At 47.3% G+C, this 27,302-nt stretch overlaps 1 protein-coding gene across 4 annotated transcripts in view; it reads right to left on the bottom strand.

Moving 5' to 3' along the window:
* Positions 1-27,302, bottom strand: part of CRACDL (CRACD like) — a 1,245,069-nt gene that overhangs the window by 171,445 nt on the left and 1,046,322 nt on the right. For 3 of the 4 annotated variants that reach the window (XM_069636650.1, XM_069636646.1, XM_069636648.1), the window contains 2 exons: positions 5,099-5,167; positions 1,649-1,879 (listed from right to left, as the gene is read on the bottom strand). In XM_069636650.1, coding sequence (XP_069492751.1) covers positions 1,649-1,879; positions 5,099-5,167 — 300 coding nt within the window. The remainder of the gene's footprint in view (positions 1-1,648; positions 1,880-5,098; positions 5,168-27,302) is intronic. The other variant, XM_069636647.1, reaches the window with a different exon arrangement.

Below are 27,302 nucleotides of genomic sequence, written 5' to 3'. Positions count from 1 at the left end.
GTGCAATAGTGAATGTGGGCAGATGGAAGGCATGGTGCAGATTTGGTGCTTCTGACCCAGAGCTACCAACATGCATTATGCTTCAGGAAGACCATAACACTGGTGACCACATATAACCCAGATAACGTGCCCTCTTAAATCTGGTTATGAAATGGTAAGTGGGACTGTCTTTTCTTTCAAAGGGAGTGTTGATGACTGACTGCCCTGTTCACAAAATGAGAATGAAGCTAAATAGTTTGACACATAACCGTTAAAGTATCTTGTGAGGTGTGGGCGAAAGAGAGGCTCAGTCATTGTATCCAGACGTGCAGCAGATGTGTGTGATTTACCATGAAAAGAGTGAATGGGGGCACAAAATGATTAACAGTTGAGGAACTGTGAGGAGAGAAGAAGAGAGGCAGAGGGAGTATCAGCACAGGAGACTTTCCTTTACAAGAGGTGAAATAAATCACAACCCCAGTTTAAAGGCTTCTACGAATAGCACCCTTGCCCTGTACTGAAGACAAGGGTGCCACAAACATGCCCTCAGTGTAGCAGCCCCCAGAACACATCTCTGTTTCAGGGATGTGGCATAGTTCAGAGGGTAGCACAGTGTTCTCTGGAGATAATGAGCTGCTGGGGGCAATTATGCTACCTTTAAGGGACAGAGGACTGTGACCGAGTATATACAGAAAATGACTGACCAGCAGGGTGGGCTGAAGAAAAATGGTGCCTATCCTCTTAGCATATTGGATGATAAGTGTGAAGCAAGGTCACTTGAATTAGTGAGCTCTGCTGCTTAGGTACCCATCTATAAAGAAGGATCCCTAGCTCCTTTGAAAGCATAGTGTTGCCTACAAATAGAGGCCATCGGTCCACTGTATTAAAGGTTTGCCCACAACCTGCAAGATCTTTGACAGGGATTGTGGCCCCATCCTCTTTTTTCATATGAATATAGAACAGTGGTGGCATAGGCTCTGGCCCATCGTGCCCATGGAAAAACTAACCTGGTCAATTTGAGGGGACCATGCCAGAGAGACCAACATCTGGGCATCACTCACTGATTAAGTCTAGATTTCCCATGATGACTTGGCCACACATTTCAAGGCTGAAAATAATTCCCTCTGTTAAAATAACCTGTTTTTCCAGTTGGTCGGGACAATAAGCAGCAGAAAACTTGGGCACAGAGTACAATAAACAGCAAGAAGCATTCTTTTCTCAGTGAATGATGGCTACACGAACTGAGAGGAATTCTGTGAAGCGAAGGCAGACAGCACTGGGAGACTGGGGGAAGTCAAAGAATTAAAGCTGGAATCTGTAATCACAATAAGAGGATATAGGTATCAACGTACAGATTCTTCTCCACCAATGAGTAATGCAAAGGTGTGAATTTCAGACTGTATTGACAATCTTGATTGAATTACTTATCAAATAATGTAAAATTATTAAAACATACATATTTTGCGTTGTGGATGGTAACCAACAGTATGATGATTGACATTGCGTGACAGATTCAGAGATATCTGGAAAGGGTCCTTTTACATAGCATCAGATTGAATGATAGCTTTCAAATGTTGCGGGCCAACCCAACGAATGCAATAATTAGTAAAAAGTACACATTTTCACATAAACACATTTATCAACAGTTTAAGTTAGGGAAAATAAATACCACCGAAGGTTTTCTCGTCTTCCTGATTCTCTGGTTTCTTGGCTTTATTGAAAGCCTGTGTTTAGCAGCAGAGTTATCGAGGCAGGATGAGAACTGAGGAGGACTGCCAAAGTCTGCTGAAGGTGAGACATGGCTGTCACTTCTTTGGGGAGACACAGTCCTGGAGCCAGCAGGCCTTGGCAACAGATGACTTACAGGTGACAATGGTCTTGAAGAAGGCCCCGAAGGGATCTAAAATACAGAAACAGACAATGTTCAAACAGATACATAACCTCCAACTTTTGTAAACTTTCAGGATTTGGTTTTGGAGATATAACAACTTGAGTTGGGGAAGATAATTCTTGTCAATCAAGCCTGTTGGCTTCCAGGAACCATGTCAACTATTTAGCTCTAACTCTAATGTACCTAGTGGAGGGCTAGAGTATTGGGAGTTTGAAAAGTTGAAGGAGCAGAAAAATGTAACCCAAAAAGTAAAGGTCAAGCGCTCTATAGGACAGATAATTTTTTTTTAACCAACTTTATTTTCATTTTTAACTTAAGACAATGGTTGGGCTTTCGTCACAACATGTGTTAAGAACATTTTGCCTCTTGGAATTGTTCTGGTTACAACCATGGTTTTGATTGGTTCAATTAATGAAAGGAAGGGGGGCGGGTGGGGGGAAGAGGGGAGGAGGGGTGGGGAAAAGTATGAAGACAATACTAGACTCTACAAGAAAGTTCAAGGGTGTTGAATTAAAAGGTTCATGTTGATAACAATGTTCTTAACACATGTTGTGACGAAAGCCCAACCATCGTCTTAAGTTAAAAATAGGACAGAGATTTAAGGATTCACCAACTATGGGTATGGTGGTTTCTGCCTCTTAAAAAAATAATACTGCTACACAGGAAGTATGTTCATGCAAAAGGTAGAAGGTGGCAGTGCTGGCATAACAAACTGAGTTGCCCTGCTTGTGACTTTTTCAACCTCGAAAAGGAAGTGGGTTACTTTGGAAACCCTCAGTATCTGTTCTACTTACCATATAAGAAGACACTTTACAAAATATTTGCAATAGAGCCAAGAGATTAAGACAAAACAAGGAGGTCTTCATTGTAAAGCAAGACCTAGTAGATGGATTCCAGTAGGGCAGTCCAGCGTTGCTCTGAAAACTTTGAATTGACAATGCAAGGTTGTTTTCAGAGTATATTAAATGAGCAAGAAACAAGTTACTTTATCTGGGAGTTAACATATTGGGAGCCACCCAACAGCTTCCAAGATCTCAACATTAAATCTTACTCACATGTTCCTTTGATTGTAATTCATGAAAGAATTTTCACCTGACTCTTACTGGAACCATCCATAGCATTGTATTGACATTAGGGACAAATATTCTATTAGTTTTAACATGATACAATAACTACTATCAATGAAATTCCAAAAATAAAGTGAACAATATTTAGCTCCTTTAAAGGGATGATGGAAGTAAATACAGCCTCCTGTTCTCTGTCCCCAAAGGAAAGGCACGTAAGGGGGGTCGGGGGTTTGGAATTCGAAAAGATATGGATCAGCCCTTTTTTCTTTGTTCATGTAATTCCTAGACCACAGAATAACAGGAATTGAGCTTGGTTTGTAACACATTTTCTCTAGGGACGACTGTGCCAATAAACGCATGGCCATGCCTTCTAGTATGGTGAACACATGAAAAAACGTCTGTGCCTGACATGGATGAGAACTTGCTTCTTCCACCTGACAACACTGTTTGGGATACTCTGGCCCCCGGCTAGAAGCCTATCGGTTAAGGATGTTTGGTTAAATGGCACTCAATGCTGGTCTTCGATTTTGTGAAAAGGACATACAAGTTTTCTAAACAGGACTGTGTTCAATATTATTGACTCAAATCCCTGTTTCAGTATAGACCGATGTCCTGCCTATCATCTTTCATGAGACACCCTTACTTTTATCAAAGTCACACTCAAGACCCAATTGCTCAGCAAGCTGTGACTCTCTTGGCCACCGTGCTGTAAAAGCAGAATAATCCATGCTTCGATAGTCAGCATGACTCCTAAGGAGTGTAATGCAAAAGTGAACTTCACCTATCAAAATCTGAAAAAAGAAATCTGAGACGTTTTTTAATATGATTAATAGGAAAGAAGACCAGACTCTTAGTTTTGTCCAGCATAAAATTATGTTCATGCTATAATGAACACCAGTTAAAATGTCCATTTGTGAATTATCAGATACAGCCACTTGTTGGGCATGTAAAAAAGGCATGGTGCATCATTCTGTGTTTAGTGGTAATTCAGTGTTAAATCTGCTAGCATTACGGCCACTTCGTCCTATAGGTTAACCACGGGATTACATGTGGCGTAGGGTGGTGTAATTGCCCATTTATGAAGTCCAAATGACCCATGTTGATTTTTGGCACATTTTCCACCGGCAAAATACTATGCAGTAAATCAGTGGATTTTTCGAGGTAAAGTGGAGGATTTATCTCAGCTAGAGGTGACTCTGCCACTTTACCACCCAAAATCAGCATATTTACTGCACATTAATACCGCTAGCTGTAAATCTGCCAAAAATTACAATACGGCACTGCAGGAAATGGTGGTAATTCTATTACCCCCAAAAAGTGGTGGTACAGGAATTACCACCACTTTTCCCCCTCACCACCAAAGTTGGAATGAGGCCCATGGTACTATAGCTCACATGTTTAGCGAATGCAAGAGGGTTAATGACAATTGGAGGGATATGTGAATACATGTGGAACTCCTTGAACTATCCCCAAACGGTCCTTGCGGTCACCCCAAATTGCATATGATTTCACATGGTTTGGAAAAATTGTTGTATAGGGTGTTGGATATTGGCAAACAGAATGTTTGAGGGGTTGTAGACTGGATAAGATGTCGATTTGTTCCTATCTTATTGGGGGAAATGGTTCTACGAGATCTATAGACCTGCCCCTTCCAACTTGTTACCTTTTCACTGTCTCCCATCCAATACCTTTCCCTCCCTTAATCTCTCTCTTTTGTCTGTATGTCCTTCGTGTCTCATCTTGGCCCTTATATAATGCCTAATATTTTCCTTTTGTGGTGTCACCTCAGCTCAGTTTCAGCTACCAGTTGTCTACCAACATTTCGTTAAACCACCGAGATCATTCGATCAGAGGTTTTATCTTGTTAATTTCAGGAGAGTTTGTCTTGTTTTTTTTTGTTTCAGCTCGTTTTTCAAGTCTAGTACAAGTTTGTAGGAAAAAAGAAAGAACATTATGAACTATCCTTTTTTTAATCTACATTGACTTGAACCTCTGTATGTATTCTGGTTTGCACACTTTGCTGTGTCCAACGAAAAAGTATGGTAGCTAAAAAGAGAAACAAATGTGGTGTACATGAGAACATTATTAAATACACATATAAACATACATTTTGCAAGATTGTGTTAGCAGATGTCTTGAATACAGTTAGATTGGACTGTACCTGCTCCTCTTCTTCACTGCCTGTTCCAGCTAAACTCAAGGAGCTAAGACGCTTGTACGAGTCCGACAACTGTGGGATGGAATGAGGAACAGGTTCAGTAAAACAAAGTGACGAATGCAAGAGATTAGACCATCTGAAACACAAAAGTGTCATAAAAGGTGTTTAAAATTGCTTGAAAAGAAAGGGTGTTTGATTTCATAATCACTTCTGATTCAATGTTGGTTTCTTATCCTGTCATCTAATTTTGTTCACTTGCTCCACCTGGCGCTGCAATTGCAGGAGCATCTTAGACATAACTTGAAATGTCATCACTAAAACCCATCCCGAAAAACCACACACGGTTCCACAGATCACTCTATGAACTAGGCATATGAGAGACATGAAAAGTAATTAAAAAAAATGTATGCAACGGGAACGCTCAATTGGCAGAATAGTGGCTGGGGAGGCAAGTGCTGAACAAATCTGAAAGTTCGGTTTTCAACTAGTGGAGTGAAGGGACAAGGACAACATTTACGAGAAGAACACTGCAGGGAATGGGGCACTCAATATTATGAACAACATTTGTGGGCAGCAAAGATATACTGTTTAGATGTAACAGGCTTCATAAGGCTTAGGGATGTGGGCAGCTATGTGTGTAAAGCTGTTATAGTAAATATCCCACAATCATAGTAACATTTCACAAGCATACAGGCAGGAAAGCCTGTACCATCCCACGACGGAATCGGTGCAAGGTGCTACAATCGCGTGTTAAACATTTTTTTTAAAATATTTACAATTATTTTCTGCTCTTACATTTGAAATACTAACTTTATACTGAAAAATGACAAAACAACTGCGCCACTACACCTTAATCACAAGGCACGATAAATAGAATGACAACGTGTTTGTTAGTTTTGATCAGAGCCTTTGTTGCATCTGAAACAAGTGGATCTATGTGAATATGCTTCCAGTGGAAAAAAAACACTTCCCATTTTTCTTTCTTTTTACAGGGGTACCCTCCTCTTATCCTCTTACCCCTCCCACCCGCATCTATTCCCTTCCAATTACCTGCAGGCATTTCAGGCATACGCCTTACACCTACGTTAGTTCACACTGACTAAAAACTCCCTTTTTTAGGAGAGACACAGGAGGAAAAGGCTGGTGTTTTTTAAGAAATGTGTCGATTGCAATTATTCCTATTGTGTGAAGGGTGAAGAGTTCTGGAAGGCATGTTTAGCCGGTCGCACTACATCTTTGATTTTATCAGTTGTAGGATACATTGACAGCGTGCATCTTGAGAGTAATATTTTATTGTGATTCTTCCATTTTTCTTTTTATTTGCTTTTTTTTCTTTCTTTATTTTACAGTAATTTATTGTATATTGATTAAATGTTTATGAATTATGGAGGATGTTTTATGATGGCTTTATATATGTATGTATATTCACAGAAAAAACTTTGTTAAAGGGACATTATGGTTAAGTTGCACCAATAAAAACCTATGAAATGTATTGAAAAAAACTTTGTTAAAAGGGACGTTATGGTTACAAGTAAAACCGAAACCCCCCAGAAATTCACCAGTTATGGTAAACTAATCAACCATAATTCGCACAACCAGGCTAACATCCAGGACATCAAAGATGACATTACAAATGTCATTGATGACATCCCATATCTAGGCCACTTGTTTTTGTTCACTGACTGGGTGTTAGTCTTAGCAGTGCATAGTGGTGGCTGTTAGGAAAGATTTGCATTTATGGGTAATTTTCCCTCCAGTTGTGTAACCCCCAACTTTTTGCTGTTGCCTGACCAACCTAGCCTGACTTTTGCCAGTGGAGCCCAGCCTTCTGCTGTACTCCACTGGGATTTTGCTCATTTTGTTATGAGAAAACTGACATGCCCTTAAGACAGTCAGTACTGGGAGACTTTGGGCCTCATTATGACCCTGGCGCTAAGTGAAAAACAATGGCGGTAAATGGTTACCGCCATCGTTTTCCGCTAGGTCCGATCATGACCCGTGACCGTTCACTACGATGCCATTAGCGGAATCGTAGTTAACGCTGCCGCTAACTGCGCCAAGGGCGCGCGCACGCGACCTCCCGCACCGTACTTAGCGCCATGGCGGAAAGGTACACGAATGCCGACCCAAGCGGACATGCACCTACCGCCATCACCCAGCCCTTTAAGTACCTTACCGCCATGGTGCTAATTACGCCATCGCGAACCAACCGTAAATGGCCATGTAAAGTGAATGCAGCTGCCACAGGTGCACAGAAACAGCACAGGTGAAGGCAATACAGACTCAGGAAGTACAAAAAGAGCACACCCCACCCCTTCCCACACCCAGTCACACTCCACAAGGATACCAATACGACTAGCAATGTTGGGGCTGGAGGACCTGATAGCAATGCAAGTGCTACAACAGCAACAACAACAACAGGCAGCACAGAGGAGACGCAGGAGGAGAAGGAGGGCAAGGCAGGCCCAGCCATCCCCACCAGCACAGCGAGTGCCACCACGCAGGCAGCCCCCAATCCCACGCATCAGAGCCAATCCATTCAACCTCACTGCTGAGCAGATCCACAGCCTGTACCGTTTGGACCGGGACACCATCACCGCCATCGTAGACATGACACACAACGACATCGTCAGCATGATACAAACTCCAACCGCCATCCCACCCCGACTGAAGGTAGTGTCTGTACTCCACTTCCTGGCCACAGGCACCTACCAGCACACAGTGGGGCACTTGCATGGCATCTCACAACCATTATTCTCATGAACACTCATCCAAGTGCTTGATGCCCTCCTCAAGCACACAGACGACCACATCTCATTACCACGGACTGCCCAGGAGATTGCAAACACCAAAGTGGGTTTCCATGCACTAGCCGGCATACCTGGTTGCATTGGTGCCATCGACTGCACCCATGTGGAATTGGTGGTTCCACGTGCCATGGAGGTACCGTACCGCAACCGGAAACAGTTCCACTCAATCAACGTGCAAATGGTCTGTGACTCCAACAAGATCATCACACATTGTTGTGCCCGATTCCCCGGATCAACCCATGATTCAATGGTCCCGAGGAACTCCACAATACCACGCTACATGGAGCGACATGCAGGCCCAAGATCCTGGCTACTCGGTGAGTCCAATGTCATGACCATGGAAATGTGAAGTGGGTAGGTGAATGACGTACCGATGCATACTCCACCTGGCTGAAGGGGGGGGGGGGGGAATGATGCATACTCCACCTGGCTGAAGGGGAGGGGGGATGATGCATACTCCACCTGGCTGAAAGGGGGGGGGGGAATGATGCATACTCCACCTGGCTGAAAGGGGGGGGGGGTGAAGCATACTCCACCTGGCTGAAAGGGGGGGGGGATGATGCATACTCCACCTGGCTGAAAGGGGGGGGGGGGAATGATGCATACTCCACCTGGCTGAAGGGGGGGGAAGATGCATACTCCACCTGGCTGAAAGGGGGGGGGGAATGATGCATACTCCACCTGGCTGAAAGGGGGGGGAATGATGCATACTCCACCTGGCTGTAAGGGGGGGAATGATGCATACTCCACCTGGCTGTGAGTAGCAGAGAAAACGGAGACAGATGATACCCTAAAGCAACCCAAACTCCACCCAACACCAGTAAAGCCAATACCCAATGTATGCAGCCCTACCATGTGAATGAGGTTGTGTCCCAACCATGACACAACCATCTGCAAGTGCATTCTACCAAATCAGACCACATTGTCAACAATGAAAAGCACCTACATGCACGTCACCAAACACCATCAACCGATAGGCCTGTCCCCCATAACTGCCCACGAAGGAGGCACATGACGGATGGAAACATCAACACACCATTACACAGACAGCAGGGCCCCCAAAATGTCCCTGTCTACATCAGCATTGCTCACTGGGGTCATGATGAGGCCCACAGCAATGTTGCAATGATGTGCGCATTGCCATCACAGGACATGTGCCAGGCCAACTAACCAAACGGCATGAACGGACACAGTGGATGGGCACTCACAATGCACTCCACCCCTCTGCATACATTGGGTGATGGCATGCAAAACAGGCCATGGGAGCCATGAGCATTTACTGGTTGCATTGTGTGAATCAATTAGTGCATGTAGAAGTGAGCCAAAGTAACAGTTGGATGCAAGCCATGGTGGCACATCATGTTCTTGATCAGACGTCATGACTGACACATACATTCTCGCCTACATACAGGTGATGCAGGCTATCCCCTGAAGAGGTGGCTCCTTACACCAGTCCGGAACCCGCAGAACCAGCACGAGGAGGACTTCAACCGTGCACATACACGTACCTGTGTGGTCATAGAGCAGACATTCGGCCTATTGAAGGCACGGTTCCAATGCCTCATCAGGTCTGGTGGGGCACTCTTGTCCTGCCATGAGAATGTGGCAAAGATCGTCATGGCATGTGTCATGCTAAACAATATGTGCGTCAGACGGAATGTGCCCCTGCCCCCTGACGCAGAACTGCAACCACCTGACGATGAGGAGGGTGCAGATGGGGCGGCACCCCATGGAGGAGGCGATGCACAGGAGGGGCGTGCAATGCGCCAAAATATCTTCGACCACTGCTTCTAGCACACACGGCTGTTGTGTATCACATGGAGACTGCACTTGGGGCACTGTGTGTCTCTGGGACATGCACACTGTGGACTGTACACCAATAAAGCACACATATGCAATGAAAATGTCCACACATTTCATTTCGAAAAAAGAAAAAAGTGTATTTCAATCATAAAATGTCGTGACACACCCCCTCCCACCTCCCCCCTCCCCCCTGCACACCCCAACACACCCCCTCCCACCTCCCCCCTCCCCCCTGCGCGACCCCAACACACCCCCTCCCACCTCCCCCCCCCCCTGCACACCCCAACACACCCCATGTAAGTGTCAAAAGATGCTGTGACAGTGGCCACAGGCTGTTACAAGCCCCCTCTCCCGGCCCCCGGGGCACCCCTGGCTGTGGAGCGCAGGTTCCGTCCGGAACGTCGGACGGGGCTGCTCTGTGCAGAACTGGCAGCGGAGGATGTTCCTGCCTGCCCCCGTGCATGCACGTCCTGTAGGGTGTGGGTGAGCTCAGTGAGCGCATGACGCAACCCGGCAAGTTCACCACAAATGTCCCTAGACATGGCCTGCATAGCATCCCTCAGGGTGGCAGTGCTCTGCGCTATTTCGGCCCTTAGGGTCTCCGTGGCCTGTTCAATGGTTGCCCTAGCCCCCACACATTCCGCAGCATGCTCAGTCAGCATCGTGGACAGTTGTTGCTGCCGTTCTATGATGTCCTCGAGGGACTGCTGCCCCTGCCGGGCCATGCCCAGTGCTGGTGGTGTGATGGAGGGGCTGCTCCCCTCCTGTGGACTGAGGACTGGGCATGGGGTAGAAGGCCACTCCTCTTCCTCTGTGTGCCCCTGTGTGTGATCCTCATGGGGGCTGGCATTTGACAAACAGGGGGAATGTAGAAGGTCAGTGGGGCTTCTGACTTCGTGCTCCTCAATGTCAGAGTCTGAACATGCAGCAATTGCAGCTGTTTCACCCATGTTGCTGCTGGCCGCAGACCCGGTGCCTTCTGTGGCAGGCAATGTTGGTACAGGTGGAGCTGCTGCTGCTGGCCTGCTGCCTACTGGGGTGCTTGCCGGTGGGCCGTCTGGTTTGCTTGCAGTGGATTCTGCTTGTTGTGGGGTCTGCCTCACTGCAGCTGAGGTTGAGGGTGCGGGGATGGTATTATTGGCCTTTTTGGCTCTCTTCGTTGCAGGGGTGTCCTGGTCCTCGGGGTATGAATCTGTGCCTGTGGTGGAGCAAAGGAGGGAGGGCGTTATTGATGGGTCTGCGGACTTTGGAATGACAATGATTGACATGAATCTGGTCAGTAGATGAGGCAGATTTCAGGCAGGGCCATGCAGGTTGTCTCCTTTTTGTGTGGTATGTGGATGCAGGTATGTGGGTGCCAGCAGTGTATACAGGGTGGAGCTCGCATGTGGCTATGGGCAGTGTCGAGCTAATGTGTTGCATTTACACTCTAGGGCAACATTGTGCTACACATGAATGGACTGCAGTGACTATGGCATGTCTTGTTTGAGGCACCTACCTTCATCGCCTGATGTCGGAACTCCCCTTTCCATCCCTCCAACGCCTTCAATGCCTTCCATGGCAATCGTGGTTGCACAAATCTCCTCCCACGGTTGGAGTTTCAGTGGGGATTCCGAACCTCCACCGGTACCCAGGGCAAGGTTGCGGTTCGCAGAGATGATGGCTCTGACCCGTATGCGAAGGTCATTCCAGCGCTTCCTGCACTGCTGTGGGGTGCGGGGTACGGTCCCCACCGCGCTGACGCGCTCGGCCACCAGGGCCCATTTGGCCTTCTTTTTTGCTATCGCTTGCCTGGTCATTTCAGGCGAGAAAACGACAGCTGCATTGTCTTGCAGGGTCTCCGCAAGCATGCAGAGTTCCTCCCGGCTAAATCTTTCCTGGCGCTGGCGGTCACATGCCTTCTTAACAACTTTAGGCATTTTTGGGTGGTTGGATGGGTGGGTGATGGGTTGGGACAGGTGTCAGGGTTGGATCTGGTGTTGTTCGGAAGGATGGCAATGGATTGTGTTTTTAAAGATGGCCGACGTGCTGTTTCCCGTTCCGCCGCGATGACGCTATTTCCGGTTCTGCTTTTTACGGTGACCGCTAATTGCGGCCAACGCTAATTACGGTGGCCGCTAATTACGGTGGCCGCTAATTACGGTGGCGGAAGTGCACCTTGCTCGCCCTACGATGCCGGTAGGGGCCTTTTCCGCCATGGCGTTATTTACATTACCGCCATGGCGTAATGCTCGTGCGCGATGGGTCGTAATGTGGCGCTCTTTACGCCATCGCCCACGGCGTAAACGCTCATTACGCCATGGCGGTAATGTCGGCAGATTACCGCCTGGGTCATAATGAGGCTTTTTGTCTCCCTTAGCCTTTCACTTTGTTGCTATTTCTTAGTAACATTTTATCAGTGCACAAAGTACCTTACAGTACAGTGCGCTGGGGTCCTCTTAATTTTTAATGCCCTACAGGTTCCTGGCTTTTCAACCAATACCTGGCAACTCTCGCACACTGCATTGCCATTTTCTGCTCAAATTTCCAGTGCTACGCTGACAACACAACTCATTTTCAGTCTGCCCTCGCCACCTCCTCTCCCTGTCTCATCTCTGATTGCCTAACTGTCATTCAAGATTGCTGTGCCGCCAATGATCTTTGTTTGAATGTCAGCAAGATGGAGATCCTTCTCATTTGCACTCCTTCACCATCCTTTCCCCTCACTTTCTGGCCGGCCTCCCTTGGCCCTCCTCCTACCCCCACCTGCGAGGCTAAGAACCTCGGGATAATTTTTGACTCCACACTTTTCTTCTCCACCCACATCTCTGATGTCTCTAAAAAGTCAAACTTCCTACTGCACCTCCTTTTCATTTTTTTTAATGCCCTACATACCCTCAGAGGATTTTTGGGTGAATGTACAAGTGTGCCTTGGACAGAGCTGCTGGCAGCCATTACTTTTTATGTGTTTTCAACTCTTTTCAATGGTCCAATCTGCGTTTACTGTGTTTGGCCCAGGACAGTGGCCAGTGCCTAAAATGGCCCTGCCACGAGGTCCTTTGTTCTGTCCTTTGGCCATCTTGTCCTTTGCCTTCCCCAGGTCGAGTAGACACGGGAAATTCCTTATTTGGTCACGCAGACCCCCGCGCAAACCGAAGCTTTCACAGGCTTATGCATGCCTTGTGTGTGTGCCTCCAGGATGTGGGCTGGAGCTGTTTAGTTCCAATACACATCCTGGGTGCTAGGATGTCTGGTGTGCTGGGATGACTGGGACGACTGTGGTCCGTGATTGGTCCATGGTTGGGATTGCTGAAATGTGAGCAGATCTCTCATTGGTTTCTCTTCGTTTTGACGCGAAGGAGATTGTGGATATGAGAAGGCATCTTACACCCATTCCAGGTCGATCTTCTGAGTTCACACAGAACTTAGTAAAGGATCCAAGTATCCTGAATCAACAAAGCAGATCTGTGGAACTGCTGGTGACCCGCTGGAAGGTTTGGCACCCTGAGCCCAATGTTGTCCCACCAGACCCGCTGTTTTTGATCGAACCTGGAAGGCCTGCAAGGGTGCTTTGACCCATTGGAATAGTGGGACCAACTATTCTCAGCACCTCCTGCTTAACCTGTAAGTGAGTCTTTTCGGAAGTGATCCTGAACTGACCAGCTCATACGGGACCTTTGCCCTGGAACCGCCGCCGTCTCGAGTTTCGACTTGAGCCTTTGGAGACTGTAAGCTCTGGGTATAAGCCACTCTCCCGCCGTACGCCTAGCATTCCTAATTCTGGAATTAGGAGAATCTGCCTGAACCCGAGCATACGCGGTCACTGTGTCACCCAGCTGTGGTGACGAACTTCGTGAGTGCCTTGATGCTGTGCCCCCCTGTGGCCTCAGACTCGCTGTCGCACAATTGGTCTGATCCCTTCATCAGGAGCGGAGAAATCGCCACTGCCCCGCCATGGAATCATCCCTGGAATGCAGCCCCTGAAAGCTGCAGAGCCGCGCAACTAAAGGATTTGAACCTGCTCGACTGCGGAAGTTTGATCCAGAGTGCACCGAGGGTCCGTGAGTACTTGAAACCCTAACCGGTGCCCCCTGGCGCATCCATCCAGTTTTACGCACAAGTGTCCCTTGAGGCCCACTCTTCTTTATCGATGTAGCATGTGCTACCAAGCTATTCCCGATTCATGGATCCTGTTCTGCTCTCTTGTGGAGACCCTCCTCGAATAGTGGGAACTTATTCTTCACTGCATCACCCACCTTCCTGAGTCGCTACAGCCCCTTGAAGAGACCCCGTTTTTACTTAACCGCACAATCGCGTGCGCCAGCACCGAAAGTACCTTTGAGCTCAAGGCTCCACTCATCTTAGGGACTGGACTGCCTCTTAGTTAGGGTTTAAATTGTGAAGGACTGCCTAAACGATATTTGCACTGTGTGACCCCTTTCTTTGCAGGTTGTGGATCAATACTGTGTACTATTCCTTTAGGCCATTGGTTACTGTATATATGTTTGCTGGATTAGTGTTGTCTTGGTTTTGTTATTACTGCTGAATAATTACTTTGTGTTTGACTTAAAAGGCCTTTAATAAATGTGTATATATTTTTTATATGCACCTGACAGAGTAATTTGTGGTTTTGTTTACCGTGCGTGCACATTGTGGGCTTTCGATCACCCTCGCCCCTCCTGAGACCTAGTCTTGACCGCCGCCAATGCTACTGTGATTGGTCTGGCTTGTCCAGAAGGTTACCCTGTTCCAAGAAACTAGGCTGGCCTTCTGAACCTCTGCCCACCAGGTCAGAGTTCAGAAATCCATATTAACAAATTGGTGTACAGCAGTGGGATAGGATCGAAGGTGCCCAGTGTTGTGCACTGGTAAAGTTACCCAGATTACACTTACCCAGGGCACATAGTGACCTTAGTAGTAACGTAACAATAAAGTCTAACCACCTATCTCAAAACATGGAACCAATAACCAACATAACCTTGAATGCTTCCAAGTCATAAACACTGACAATGATGTGTACCAAGAGAGGCTTATCTGCTCAAGGTACAAAGAGTGAAATGATCCAAAGGATCATGGATTGGCGAGAGGTGCAACTCGATGCCATTACCTCTTATGAAACTGCAGAAGGTGGTGGGACTGCTCTCACTGACAGCTCTAGCAGAGCTGTCGCTGCACTCATCCATGGGGTCCATGAAGACCGGGATGATGTCGAGTCCCAAGTTTTATCTGTCAGCTCTGATGCTGAAGCCATGCTTTAATTCAAGAAGCAAGAACTGCAATTTAAGCAGAAGGAGCTTGAGTTCAACATGGCAAAGCTGAGAGTTGAGCAGGCAGAAAAACAAAAGGACCGGGATCACCAGTTGGAGCTGAGCAAGATTCAGGCTACAATTGGCTCCTCCAAGGGATCTGGACATGGGTCTGGGTCCTCCTCCCATCCGAGAATATCTATAGATCTGCTCAGTATGTATGATGAGAAGAATGACATTAAGGACTGGCTCACTGCATTTGAGTATGCGTGTGAAGTCCAAGAGGTTGTGGATGTTGATAAGATTGCATGGCTGCTCAGTCGACTACCCCATTCTGGCTACAGAGCCATTATGGAAATGTCTAAGACTGATAGAGTAGATATTGCAAAATTGAAGCAAACTCTCATCTTAAAGTTTGGGAAGACTCCTGCTCAATACTTAAAGATATTTAGAGAGTACAAAAAGAAAGAAGGTACCACGTGGGTGTCCTATGTTACTGATTCCTTGAAAAACGTGACTGTCTGTGTTGAAGGATATAAGGTCACCACCTTTGAGGGTATGATATGTTTAGTCATGCTTGAACATATTTTTGCAACTTGTTCCCCTGAGCTTAAGCAGCACTTGTCTGATTCAAAGGAGATAGATCCTAAGAAGCTGGCTAGTGCAGCAGATGTGTGGGTGTCACACAGAGTGACCCATAAGGATAGGACTACTCCTGGTAAGAAGGAGGATGGGAAAACGAACAGATAAGGATGGTGGGGGATCTGATGAAACGTCCTCCCAAAAGAGCCACAAAAAGAGTGCAAGTCCCAAGAGAATGTTCAGGGCAGTGGGAATTATACTCCCAGACAGAACTCTGGTTATAGTAAGCCTCCCTATGTCCGAAGACCCAGTGGATCTTGTGTGGCTTGTGGAGCAAACTACCATGTGAAGGGGGGCCCCAGATGTAAGGTCAAAACCCTGGGGGTCCACTCTGTGAGTCTGGCCTTCCCCTCCTATGAGGAGGAAGAGATCACAGGGGCACCCTTCTCCTCAGATTCCTTCTCCAGTGGGATAACATCGGAGGTAGTCCTTGTTTCTCTGGGTACAGGGAGTTTAAAGTCTCAGGGGCTTATGCTAGCATTCCAGACAATACCAATTACTACTTTAAGGACAGTGTGCTAATCAATGGAGTAAATACTCCTGCCCTTAGGGATAGTGGGGCCAGCAGAACTGTGTTGGATTCCACTTTGGTAAATCCAGAGGAGCTTGCCAGAGCTCCCATGATGCCCACCAAATTAGCTGATGGTCCCCCTCTCAAGTTCCCAGTAATGCCAGTCAGTCTTACTATCAATGGTCAGGATTCCAGTGAGCATAGAGAGGCAAGTCCCAGGTAAGGTCCTGCTGGGGAATGATCTCAGAGACTTAGGCCTTGTGGGTGACACAGCAGAGAGACCATGCACAAGGTCACAAACAAGGGCTACCTTAGCCAAGACAAGGCAAAGCCCAAGCCAAAGGGGAAACCCAAGGCTAAAGGAGTCAAAAAGGACAAGAGTGGGAAAGAAAACATTCCCCCTAACTCATCTACCACTGAGGTGGAGATAATTGGCCAAACACCTGAACCTGACGAGGAAGAGGTGTTGCCTGAAATTCTTAATCCACATGACCATCCTGAACTCCAAAGTGTATTGGTTGAAGGTGGTCCTGATAGGGTTGAGTTTAGTAAGGGCCAACCTCAGTGCCCATCTTTGGAAAGCCTAAGGAGACAGGCCTGCTCCCAGCTTGGGGGTGAACCTCCTGGAAAGCAAAGGATTTATTGGGAAGATGGGCTCCTCTACAGTGAGCCCACAGTCTACAGAAGGAGACCATAGGAGGTTGGTGGTTCCCCTTCATGTAAGACTCTCCTTTTGCATCTGGCGCATGAAGTCCCCCTTGCTGGTCACCTCGACATCAAGAGAACTAAGCAAAGGTTAGCCATGCACTTCTACTGAACCCAAAATGGGTCACTGCAGGAGTCGTGCCACCTGCCAGTCATCTGGAAAAAGTAGCACAACAATCCAAGCTCCATTGGTTGTGGGGGTACCATTTGAAAGGGTAGGGATTGACATTGTTGGTCCCCTTGACCCTCAAACATCCTCAGGCAATAGGTTTATCCTGGTGCTGGTCGACCATGCCACCAGGTATCCTGAGGCATCCAATTAAAGACTGTAACTGCTAAGTCATTTGCAAAAGCTTTGCTTGGCATATTCACTAGGGTTGGCTTACCTAAGGAAGTTGTGTCTGATAGGGACAGCAACTTTCTGTCCAAGTACATGCAAGCCATGTGAAAGGTGTGTGGGGTCGCTTACACGTTTTCCTCAGCATATCACCCCCAAACCAATGGCTTAGTTGAGTGGTTCAATAGAACCCTCAAAAGCATGAGTGGGAGGAGAAAATGGGATCTCCTTCTTCGATGCTTATTGTTTGCCTACAGAGAGGTAACTCAAGAGGGGGTTGGCTTCAGCCCCTTTGAGCTTCTTTTTGGTTACTCTGTTAGGGGACCCTTAGCTATAGTCAAGTAGGGGTGGGAGATGCCTACTCCCCTATGACTACCAATGTAGTGGACAATGTGCTAGGTCTAAGGAAGAGGATGTTCCTCCTGATGGCTCAGGCTATTGATATGTTGAAGTCTGGGCAAGCTCTGGTGAAACACTGGTATGACCAGAAGGCTTCCCCTTTCAACTTTACACCAGGCCAGCAAGTCCTGAGCATGAACCCTATAAAGCCTAGAGCTTTGCAGGCTAAATGGTCAGGCCCTTACTCAGTAGTGGAGCCACTGGGTGAGATAAACTATGCAGTGGACCTTGGAAGGGCTGAACAAGCTCCAAAGGTGTTCCATGTGAATGGACTGAAGGCTTTCATCCCTAGGGTTGAAATAGCTGCACTGCAGTTGGCATCAGAAGTAGAGGAGGAAGAGTCAGAACATCTTCCTGATCTGTTCCAGGGCAGTCCTTCAGACAGCTCCATTGATTTTGTCAAAGTGGCCCCCCACCTGAATTCTGGTCATCAATATGAGGTGAGAAGGTTGCTGAGGCAGTTCTCCCCTTGTAACCCCTAGCTCCTGGTTTGACACCTTGGTGCAAACATGATATTGACACAGGACATAGTGTACCTACCAAATGTAGGGATACAGGATGTCAGATAAGGGGAGATCTTATACAAAGACAGATGTCAATAAGATGTTAGATCTTGGAGTGATTGAACCCTCCAGTAGTCATTGGTCCAGTCCTGTGGTTCTGGTTCCAAAAGCAGGTTCCTCTGAGTTGAGGTTCTGTGTAGATTACAGGGCTATGAGTGCTGTCACCAAGACAGATACTCACCCCTTGCCTAGAACGTATGAGCTGGTGGATACCTTGGGTGTCTCCAAGTACCTCAGCACATTTGGCCTCACTGCAGGGTATTGGCAAATAGCCCTAGCAGAACATGCCAAGTAGAAGACAGCATTCTCAACACCAGAAGACCTGTACCAGTTCAGGGTAATGCCATTTGGATTGCAGAATGCATCTGCCACTTTTCAGAGGCTTGTGAATCATGTCCTTAATGGGTTGGATGAATTCGGTCTTGCATATCTGGGTGAAAGAGCAGTTTTCAGTGCCACCTGGGAGGATCATGTGAAACACCTTAGAATTGTGTTGCAGGCTCTTCACAAGCCCCACTTGAGCATAAAGGCCAGCAAGTGCCAGATTGGCCAAGGTTCAGTGGTTTACCATGGGCGTGAAGTAGGTGCAGGGAGGATTCAGCCTCTACCCAGTAAAGTACAAGCAGTACAAGACTGGTCTACCCCCACTACTCAAACTCAGGTGAGAGCCTTTTTAGGTCTTACTGGGTATTATAGACACTTCATGGCAGACTATGGCACCATAGCGGCCCCTCTGACTGCTCTCACAGCTCCTCTCTTGGTCTGAGGAGTGTGGGAAGGCATTCAATGGCTTAAAAGACTCCTTGTGCCAGGCCCCTGTTCTCAGGGCCCGTGATTACGAAAGACCTTTTATTGTGCAAGCAGATGCCTCTAACACTGGGATAGGTGCTGTACTATCACAGGTACATGAGAAAAGCAAGTAACACCTGATCGAATTCATAAGTCATCAGCTTAAGGACATAGAGCTCAGGTGGTCCACAGTAGAGAAAGAATGTTTCTCTGTTGTGTGGGCCCTAAGGAAGCTGGGTCCCTACCTCTATGGGACCCACTTCATTGTGCAAACTGACCACAAGCCCTTAAAATGGCTCATGGACATGAAGGGAGAGAATCCTACGTTGCTCAGGTGGTCCATAAGCCTGAAAGGGTTTGACTTCACCATTGAGCATAGGCCAGGTGTCCAACGTAGCAATGCTGATGAGTTGTCCAGAATGGTTAACGACCTGAACAAGAAGCTCATCCAGGGGTGGATTAGTTCCCCCTGTCCTTGGTCTGGGAGGGGCGAGTGTTAGGAAAGATTTCCATTGGGTAAAATTATCCCTCCAGTTGTGTAGCCACCGGCTTTTTGCTCTTGTCTGACCAACCTACCCTGACCTTTTCCAGTGGAGCCCAACCTTGTGCTGTACTTCGATGGGCTTTTGCACATTTTGTTATGGGGATACGGACATGCCCTTAAGACAGTCAGGGCTCTGCACTCTCTCCTATTCTTTTCAATATCTATATTAGATCTCTTCTGCTTCTTATTCACTAACATGGTTTTCGCTATTATTCCTACGCTGACGACACACAGATCCTTGTCCGTCTTGATCTTACTCAAGCTGAGACCGCCGCACGTCTCAGGAACTGTTTGGAGGATCTAGGGCATTGGATGATGACTAATTGGATAAAATTGAATGGCAGTAAGACCGAGGTCCTGGTGGTGGGTAACTCATCCCCCCTTCTCTTTTGGACCTCGCAATTCTGGCCATCGAGCCTGGGCCCTCTCCCGCTTCAATCGGTCCGCAATCTAGGTGTTAAAATCTCTGCCTCCCTGTCTCTTGACAACCAGGTCGCTTGTGTATGCAGCGCTGGTCATTTTAAACTCTGTATTCTGCGGAAAGTCCTGTCTTTTATCCCTGCTGAATGCCAGGCTCCGGTAGTGGCAGCCTTGGTTCTCAGCACTTGAGTATTGTAACTCTATTTATTTGGCCCAGCCTCGTTACCTGACCCAAAAGCTTCAATTGTTACAAAATGCTGCTGTCCGTTCCGTACTTCGGCCCCCCCTTCATATCCCACATCTCCCGCTGCTCAAGAAATTACACTGGCTTCCTGTAGCCAGCTGGATTTTGTTTAAATCAATGTGTCTGGTGCATCTTGCTTTCTATGGCACGGGCGCTGAGTATCTCCAAGCAAAGTTTACTCACTATACTCCTGCTCGTCTGCTGCACTCTCAATCTGCGTGCCTTCTCAGTGCCCCCCGTTATCGTCTGTCTCATATGGGAGGCCGGGCCTTCTCAGTGGCGGCTGCTAGAGCCTGGAATGAGTTGCCTATGGCCCTCCGTGCAACTGAAGACCATTTCACTTTTCGCTGGCTGCTTAAAACTACTCTGTTCTAAGCTGTTTCTCTTCTTGGTGTTGTCACTGTATTGTCTCTGATTCCTCCTCAGTAGCCAGCGCCAAGATGCCTTTGGGTGTACATGCGCTTTACCAAGTTCACTTAACATAACATAACAGTCAGTACTGAGAGACTTTGTTTCCCTTAGTCTTTCACTTTGTGCACTGATAAAATGTTACTGAGAAATAGCAACAAAGTAACTTATAGTATAGTGCGCTGGGGTCCTCTTTTCATTTTCAAGCCCCTACACAACCTTAGAGGATTTTTTGGTGAATGTATACGTGTGCCTTGTACAGAGCTAGTGGCAGCAGTTACTTTTTATGTGTTTACAACTCTTTTCAATGGTTCCTGGCTTTTCAACTAATACCTGGCAACTCTCACCCACTGCATTGCCATTTTCTGCTCAAATTTCCAGTGCTACTCTGACGACCCTCTACTCATTTTCAGGCTGCCCTCGGCCACCTCCTCTCCCTCTCTCATCTGATTGCCTAACTGTCATTCAAGATTGGTGTGCCGCCAATGATCTTTGTCTGAATGCCAGCAAGATGGAGATCCTTCTCATCGGCACTCCTTCACCATCCTTTCCCCCTCACTCTCTGGCCGGCCTCCCTTGGCCCTCCTCCTACCCCCACCTGCGAGGCTAAGAACCTCGGGGTCATCTTTGACTCCACACTTTCCTTCTCCACCCGCATCTCTGATGTCTCTAAAAAGTCAAACTTCCTACTGCACCTCCACAGAGGTACTCTGCCTTTCCTCTCCTTCCCCCAGAAGCTCATGGTCTCCCAAGCTCTGGTTCTCTCTAGGTTGGACTATTGTAACAGCCTCTTTCTAAATCTACCTGCCTCTACTCTCCGCCATCTCAAACTAATCCAGAACTGCACTGCGAGACTTGTCCTTGGCCTCAAGCCTCGGGATTGTATCTCTCCAGCTCTGAAATCTCTCCATTGGCTCCCATTGGATGCAAGGATTACATTCAAAACCCTCTGCATTGTCCACAAGGCTTTCTGGGGCCTGGGTCCAAAATACCTTCAGCTATCCCTCTGCAAATACCTCCCCTCTCGAGCTCTTCGCTCCTCTACCTCTAAATCCCTCAGGGTCCGTTGTTTTTCAAAGAAACAAGCTGGGGGTAGATCTCTGTCTTCGGCTGGGGCCTCCCTCTGGAACAGCCTCCCTACTACTCTAAAACTTGAGGAGAACCATATCCAGTTTCAGAAGCACCTCATGACCTTCCTCTTTGCTTCTGCCTTCGTTCCCCCTCTCCCCCGCTGATATGTTCTCTCTTGGCACCGTGCACCTGGCCAACCTCTGTCCTCTGGGCCCAGGTACCTGCTCACCCGGCCACCCTCCCGCACTGCCTCTGGGCCACCCTTTGCACTGGGGTCTGTATCTGTACCCATACAGCCCCCCCTTTTCTTCTTGCACTTATCAGACCTACCCTGTCTGCTGCCTTAAAGGCAGCACTTGCCAATTGCTGGCTGCACTACCACGGTTTGTTGCCTTTATTATTTATTTATTTCGTTATTATTATTTATTAATTTCTCCTTTGCTCCGCGCTTTCCACTTCTCCCCCCTTGCATACACTTTTCCCCTCCCCCTCTCCCATGCACTTGCGTGTTCTCAATGTCACTGGGCCTAGTAAGATCGTTGTTTTGTTCCCCCCTGTTCCCCTCCCTTGCCTTGTTGCGCTCTGAAACACTTGAGTACGAGCGCGATAGAAATAAAATATCAATATCCAAACCGTGTTTAAAGCATTTGGCCCAGGACAGTGGGCAGTGCCTAAAGCAGCCATGCCATGAGGTCCTTTGTACTGTCCTTTGGCCATCTTGTCCCTTTGCCTTCCCCAGGCCGAGCAGACCCGGGAAATTCCTTATTTGGTCATGCAGACCCCCGTGCAAACCGAAGCTTTCACAGGCTTCTCCATGCCTTGTGTGTGTGCCTCCAGGATGTGGGCTGGAGCCGTCTAGTTCCAGTACACATCCTGGGTGCCAGGATGTCTGATGTGCTGAGATGACTGGGACCACCGCGACCCGTGATTGGTCCACGGATGGGATGGCTGTATGTCAGCAGATCTCTCATTTGTTTCTCTTTGTTTTGGCGCGAAGGAGATTTTGGATAAGAGAAGGCATCTTACATCCATTTAGGACGATCTTCTGAGTAGACACCAAACTTAGTAAAGGAGCCAAGTGTCCTGAATTAACGAAGCAGATCTGTGATACTGCTGGTGACCCGCTGGAAGGTTTTGCACCCTGAACCTGCTGTTGGCCCATCGGACACCCTGTTTTTGATCCACCCAATAAGGCCTGCAAGGGCGTTTCAACCGATTGCAATAGTGGGACCGACTATTCTCAGCACCTCCTGCTTAACTTGTAAGCGAGCCTTTTCGCTGAATGAACTATTGATTCACAGATTGGCCAGTTCATTTGAGGTAAATCAGTGGCCAAGGAATGTTCCAGATGAGTCAGTCTTAAGTGCTTGGAATGATATGTAAGTGAGACGGGGTAGTATCTTATCACCCTGTTGGGCATGGGGGGGGTGACTATAAATGTTGTGAATCATAACTGAGATTTTCATCATTCACCAGGTCACTGTGAGTGGGTCAGTCCATGAAGATGAGGGTTATTGTAGACTGCTGGCTCAAGGTGAAACTAGAATTTCCCCTGAGCTGAGGCACTGAATGCATGCTGAGGACATCATGCCCCTGACAACACAACAGCCACTGCAGTCAGACTTTTCCAGAGGCAGGTGGCAGGCCTCTCACAGTCTGTTCAAGAAACTGGGTGGAAATAAGAACACAACTGGCCAAAGGGAATTAAACCATCAGTAATGGTGATCCAGACCTTCTGAGCAACAGAAGACCGTGATGGAAAAGGTGTTACTACACAGCCTTTGACACAGAGCCTCCACTTTGGGGAGCCATGGTTCCCTCTGCTAGTCCAGAGAGAGGTCACCACTTCATGTGTTACCAGCAATGACCACAGGAATCTGCAAGTCCCTGAGCAGCCTTCCTAAGGCTGTCGACTCCTGGGGTCTGTAGAACCTCTTAAGAGCTTAAGCTCCCTCTGCAGAGTTGGACAAAGATGGATCATGACCTAAATCAAAGGCAAAGGGATCCAGGCAAAGGTGGGGCCAATGCCTGGCAAAATAAACCCTATAGCCCTCTCCTACTAAAAAGCTGCTTATATGAGGGCCTGTGCCTGCTATGCGGATCAGATCTCCCACAAAAGTATGTTTTAACTTCCAATCACATAGTCTGCATAGAGAGCTCTACCAATTGCAGCTACCCAAACTCAGATGATAAGCTACAAGTAACCCCACAGAGGTCCAAATATAGCTGTGTGCGCCTTACCCCTGTTAAAAGGATAATATCCCAGATACGTCTGGAATAACCTGTGAACCTACCCTATGCCCTCTTCCTCGCATTTAATACATACACATGAACTGATGGCCTAAATGAGGTCTAACCTTTCCTATAAAATGTGACTACAAATGTACTTTAATGATCACTCAAGATGAACTAAAAAAGCTTGTAGGTGTCTGGGGCGGTGCCTGCTCACACAGTCTACTCACCTTTTCTTCACTCAAATGAAATGCATGAACAAGGAAATGATGGGAATACAATTTAAATGGGAAAATGTTAACAATTTTGCTGCTGCAGATACAAGCTTAGTTAATTGAATGTGTGTTCTTTATAGTGTGGTACGTCAAAAGGTGGACAAAGGGGTGGCATTTCAACTCAAGGTTTTTATTCAACAAAAGGCAAAAGGACCTTTCCCTACAACTAAAGGGATTGCCCTACCTAACTGCATTCTAACTCGGATGCTCGTCGTCAGGGTGTTTGTCAAACTAACCTGACCGTTCTCTGTCCAAAAACTATCCTACTCTGACCCTACCACTAACCAAAGGTATTCAGAAAACAAAAAAGGTAACCATGACAATGACTCCCTTGTCCTGGTTCAACTGGTTTGATCATTGGGCTGCTTACTAACAATCTTTTGAAATAGCGTCTGAATCAACAAAAGGTGAGAATGGGAGAATGACTCCCTTCTCCTGGTCAAACTGCATTGGCCTTAGAGGCTGTTTTCGAATAGTCTACGGTGACAGCCTTTAAAAGTCCTTTAGATCTTCCCAGACACTTTCCTTGGCTTGACCAATTGTCCAACAGTTCTTCCTTGTTTAACACAATGTAAACTCCCAGGCTTTCCTGATCTTCTCCTTAAGCAATGAAACAAGAGAGATTGCGCTCAAAGTGTCATTGGCTTATTCCACTATTCTTAACAGCACTATTGTTAGGGAGACCCTTCTTGTAACTTCCTTGATTCTGAATGTCTCTCTTATGAGTATTGTGACGAGGGAGATTTCTCTTGAGGCGCTCTTCACTTTTGAGATCTTTCTTTTGATTATTCTGATGAGGAGGATTACTTGTTTGACTAGTGGAGTGGTCAGCATTTGGTTCTTGGACTCACGCTATTACTGGGACTAGATCTCCCAGAGGTTTCGCACCACACATTGACTGCCGAACGACCAAGGCCCTTTGAGCTGCGTTGGGTACTGGGTGCATTATAAATGCAGGCCAGTGACGCTGAAGCTCTGCATTAGTTGTTTGACTAGTGGAGCAGTCATCTCTTGGCTCTTGGACTCAAGCTATTACCGAGACTACATCTCCCAGAAGTGGTGCACCACACAGTGACTGCCAGGGGACTGAGGCCCTTTGAGCTGTGTTTGCGACTGGGTACACTATAAAAGCAGGCCAGTGACACTGAAGCGCTGTGCTATCAGTGCGACTGCGATGCATGTGTCACGCTGTCAGGTGTTATGGCGGGGTCAGGAGGAGACTCTGATCTGGGGCTGGACATAGATCATGCCATACAGCAGAGAGGAGGCAGAGAGGTAGTCACTGCAGTCTCAACAGCGTTTTCCTGGCGTTTTGCTGTCTGTCTACACTTTCCATTGAGGCGTGCCTAACCTCTCAAAACCCCACGGACACCGCAGAGCGGCACAGAGAGGTGGCAGAGAGGCAGTCACTGCAGTCTCCACAGCATTTTCCTGGAGTTTTCCTGCCTGTCTACACTTTCTATTGACGGCGGTCTTATCCCTCTCAAATAAACCCTGACACTGCAAAGCGGCGCGGAGAGGTGGCAGACATGCAGTCACTGCAGTCCGTGCAGGTCTGGCCTGCTGGGGAGGATTACACCAGCATGTGGCTCTCACCAAAAACCTCCCATTGTTCAGGTGAGACTGTGCTCCAGTGCTTTGAACTCCGGGTTGACGGAAGTGATCCCTATCAGTAAAGGAAAAGGAAAGCAGAGTTTGGGACTAATTCCTTGCTGGCGGCTGAACTATCTTCATTGCATCTAAAATGAAATAGGAAATAGAGAAGAGGGTGGCGACTACGGGCCTATGAACCCCCTCTGCTCTCCACCGTTGATTGCCGAGCTAGCTCTAACCTCAAATTTGAAATAAGGAAGTAGAGAAGAGGGTGGTGACTGTGGGTGGTAGTACCTTGGAACCCCCTCTCTCCTTCCTTTTCCTTTCCTTCTACCCTTTGGTCCCTACCCCGCCTGATCTCCTTACCCCTTCCTCCCTCATACACCCGCCTTGCTTCCCTCCCTCCCCCCTTCCTCCCCTCCCTTTCCCTTTCCCTTTCTCCATTGCTTACCTTTCCTTTCCTGTTACCCTTCATCCTCGACACCATGAGCCGACACCAGGTAATAGCGAAGCCTGTGAAACAACGCAAACCAGGGCTGCGGAGCGGAACAATAAAAACAGAGAAACACATCCGCAGCCTGAAGGGGATTGCAAAAGCTCATCGATCATTTCTAGTATTGGGAAAGATACAAAAATACCAGACCAGTTATCTAGGTCAATGCTGGGCCAAAAGCAAACACTACTCACTGGCTTCTTTGAAGTGGTTAACAGGCGAAGAATTTTGCTTCCCTCTTCTTTCTTGAAGGATGCACAACCTTTTACATGCCGCATAACAGATCCCAACAGTGAGCAATGGCGGATGAAAGTGGATTGTAATTCGTTCCCGATGAGTAAAAACCCAGCGGATATAGGGAGCAAAGAATTTGATAAACAAATATTGAGCCCTATCTCCCCAATGGATAACAATGGCTCATTGCTCAACATTTGTAGATCCTTCAAGCGCAATTCACTGGGAACTAACTAGGCGTAAAAAGTAAACACGACTATAGCTTTACTGTCCAACAGTCCTAATTTGATGGACTTGCTTAAGTCTGGATCTGATGAGGCTGAATCCATGGAGGAGGCCACATCGAGCTTCTTGCAAAAAAATGCCATGGAGATCGATATAGAATCCATTTTACAGCAATTGACATTAATAAAAAATAAAAAAAATGGAAGGCCTCCATAATCTTTATTCAGACTTTGCTACGGATCAACAGCAACTAAAAACCATCACGAACAGAATTGCAGATATTATATTAGACTCCTTTCCGGAGACTACATTAACTGAACAAGAGTCATCTACTGCGACTAGGGCTTTGAGCAAGCCTGGAGCACATGGGGTACCCCAGGTGGACGGTGTCCAGAGCACAAAAGTAGCACAGGCAGAAATAGCTCCACAACCCTCTCCTGATAGTCATAACCCAGATGTTTTAACAATCTTTGCAGAGAATGACGACGACGCCCTAGACACTCTGTGTAATGAATTGTCCATGATGGAAAGGGAGGAGAGCATCAAAAAAGTGTAAGAAGTCTACCATGCACAACCCTGTAAAACAGGTTAACTTCCTCAATGCATCCTCCTCCCTCCCGGTAAAACCTGCTCGTCATAAGGTTAATAGACCAAGTGCCTTGCCTGGGGCACAGAGGATAATTA

This window comes from Ambystoma mexicanum, chromosome 7p, assembly GCF_040938575.1.
Source record: "Ambystoma mexicanum isolate Mex_15411 chromosome 7p, UKY_AmexF1_1, whole genome shotgun sequence".
Classification (NCBI taxonomy): domain Eukaryota; kingdom Metazoa; phylum Chordata; class Amphibia; order Caudata; family Ambystomatidae; genus Ambystoma; species Ambystoma mexicanum.
Note: the sequence above shows the minus strand (reverse complement) of the source record. Positions and strands in the feature narration are given on the sequence as shown.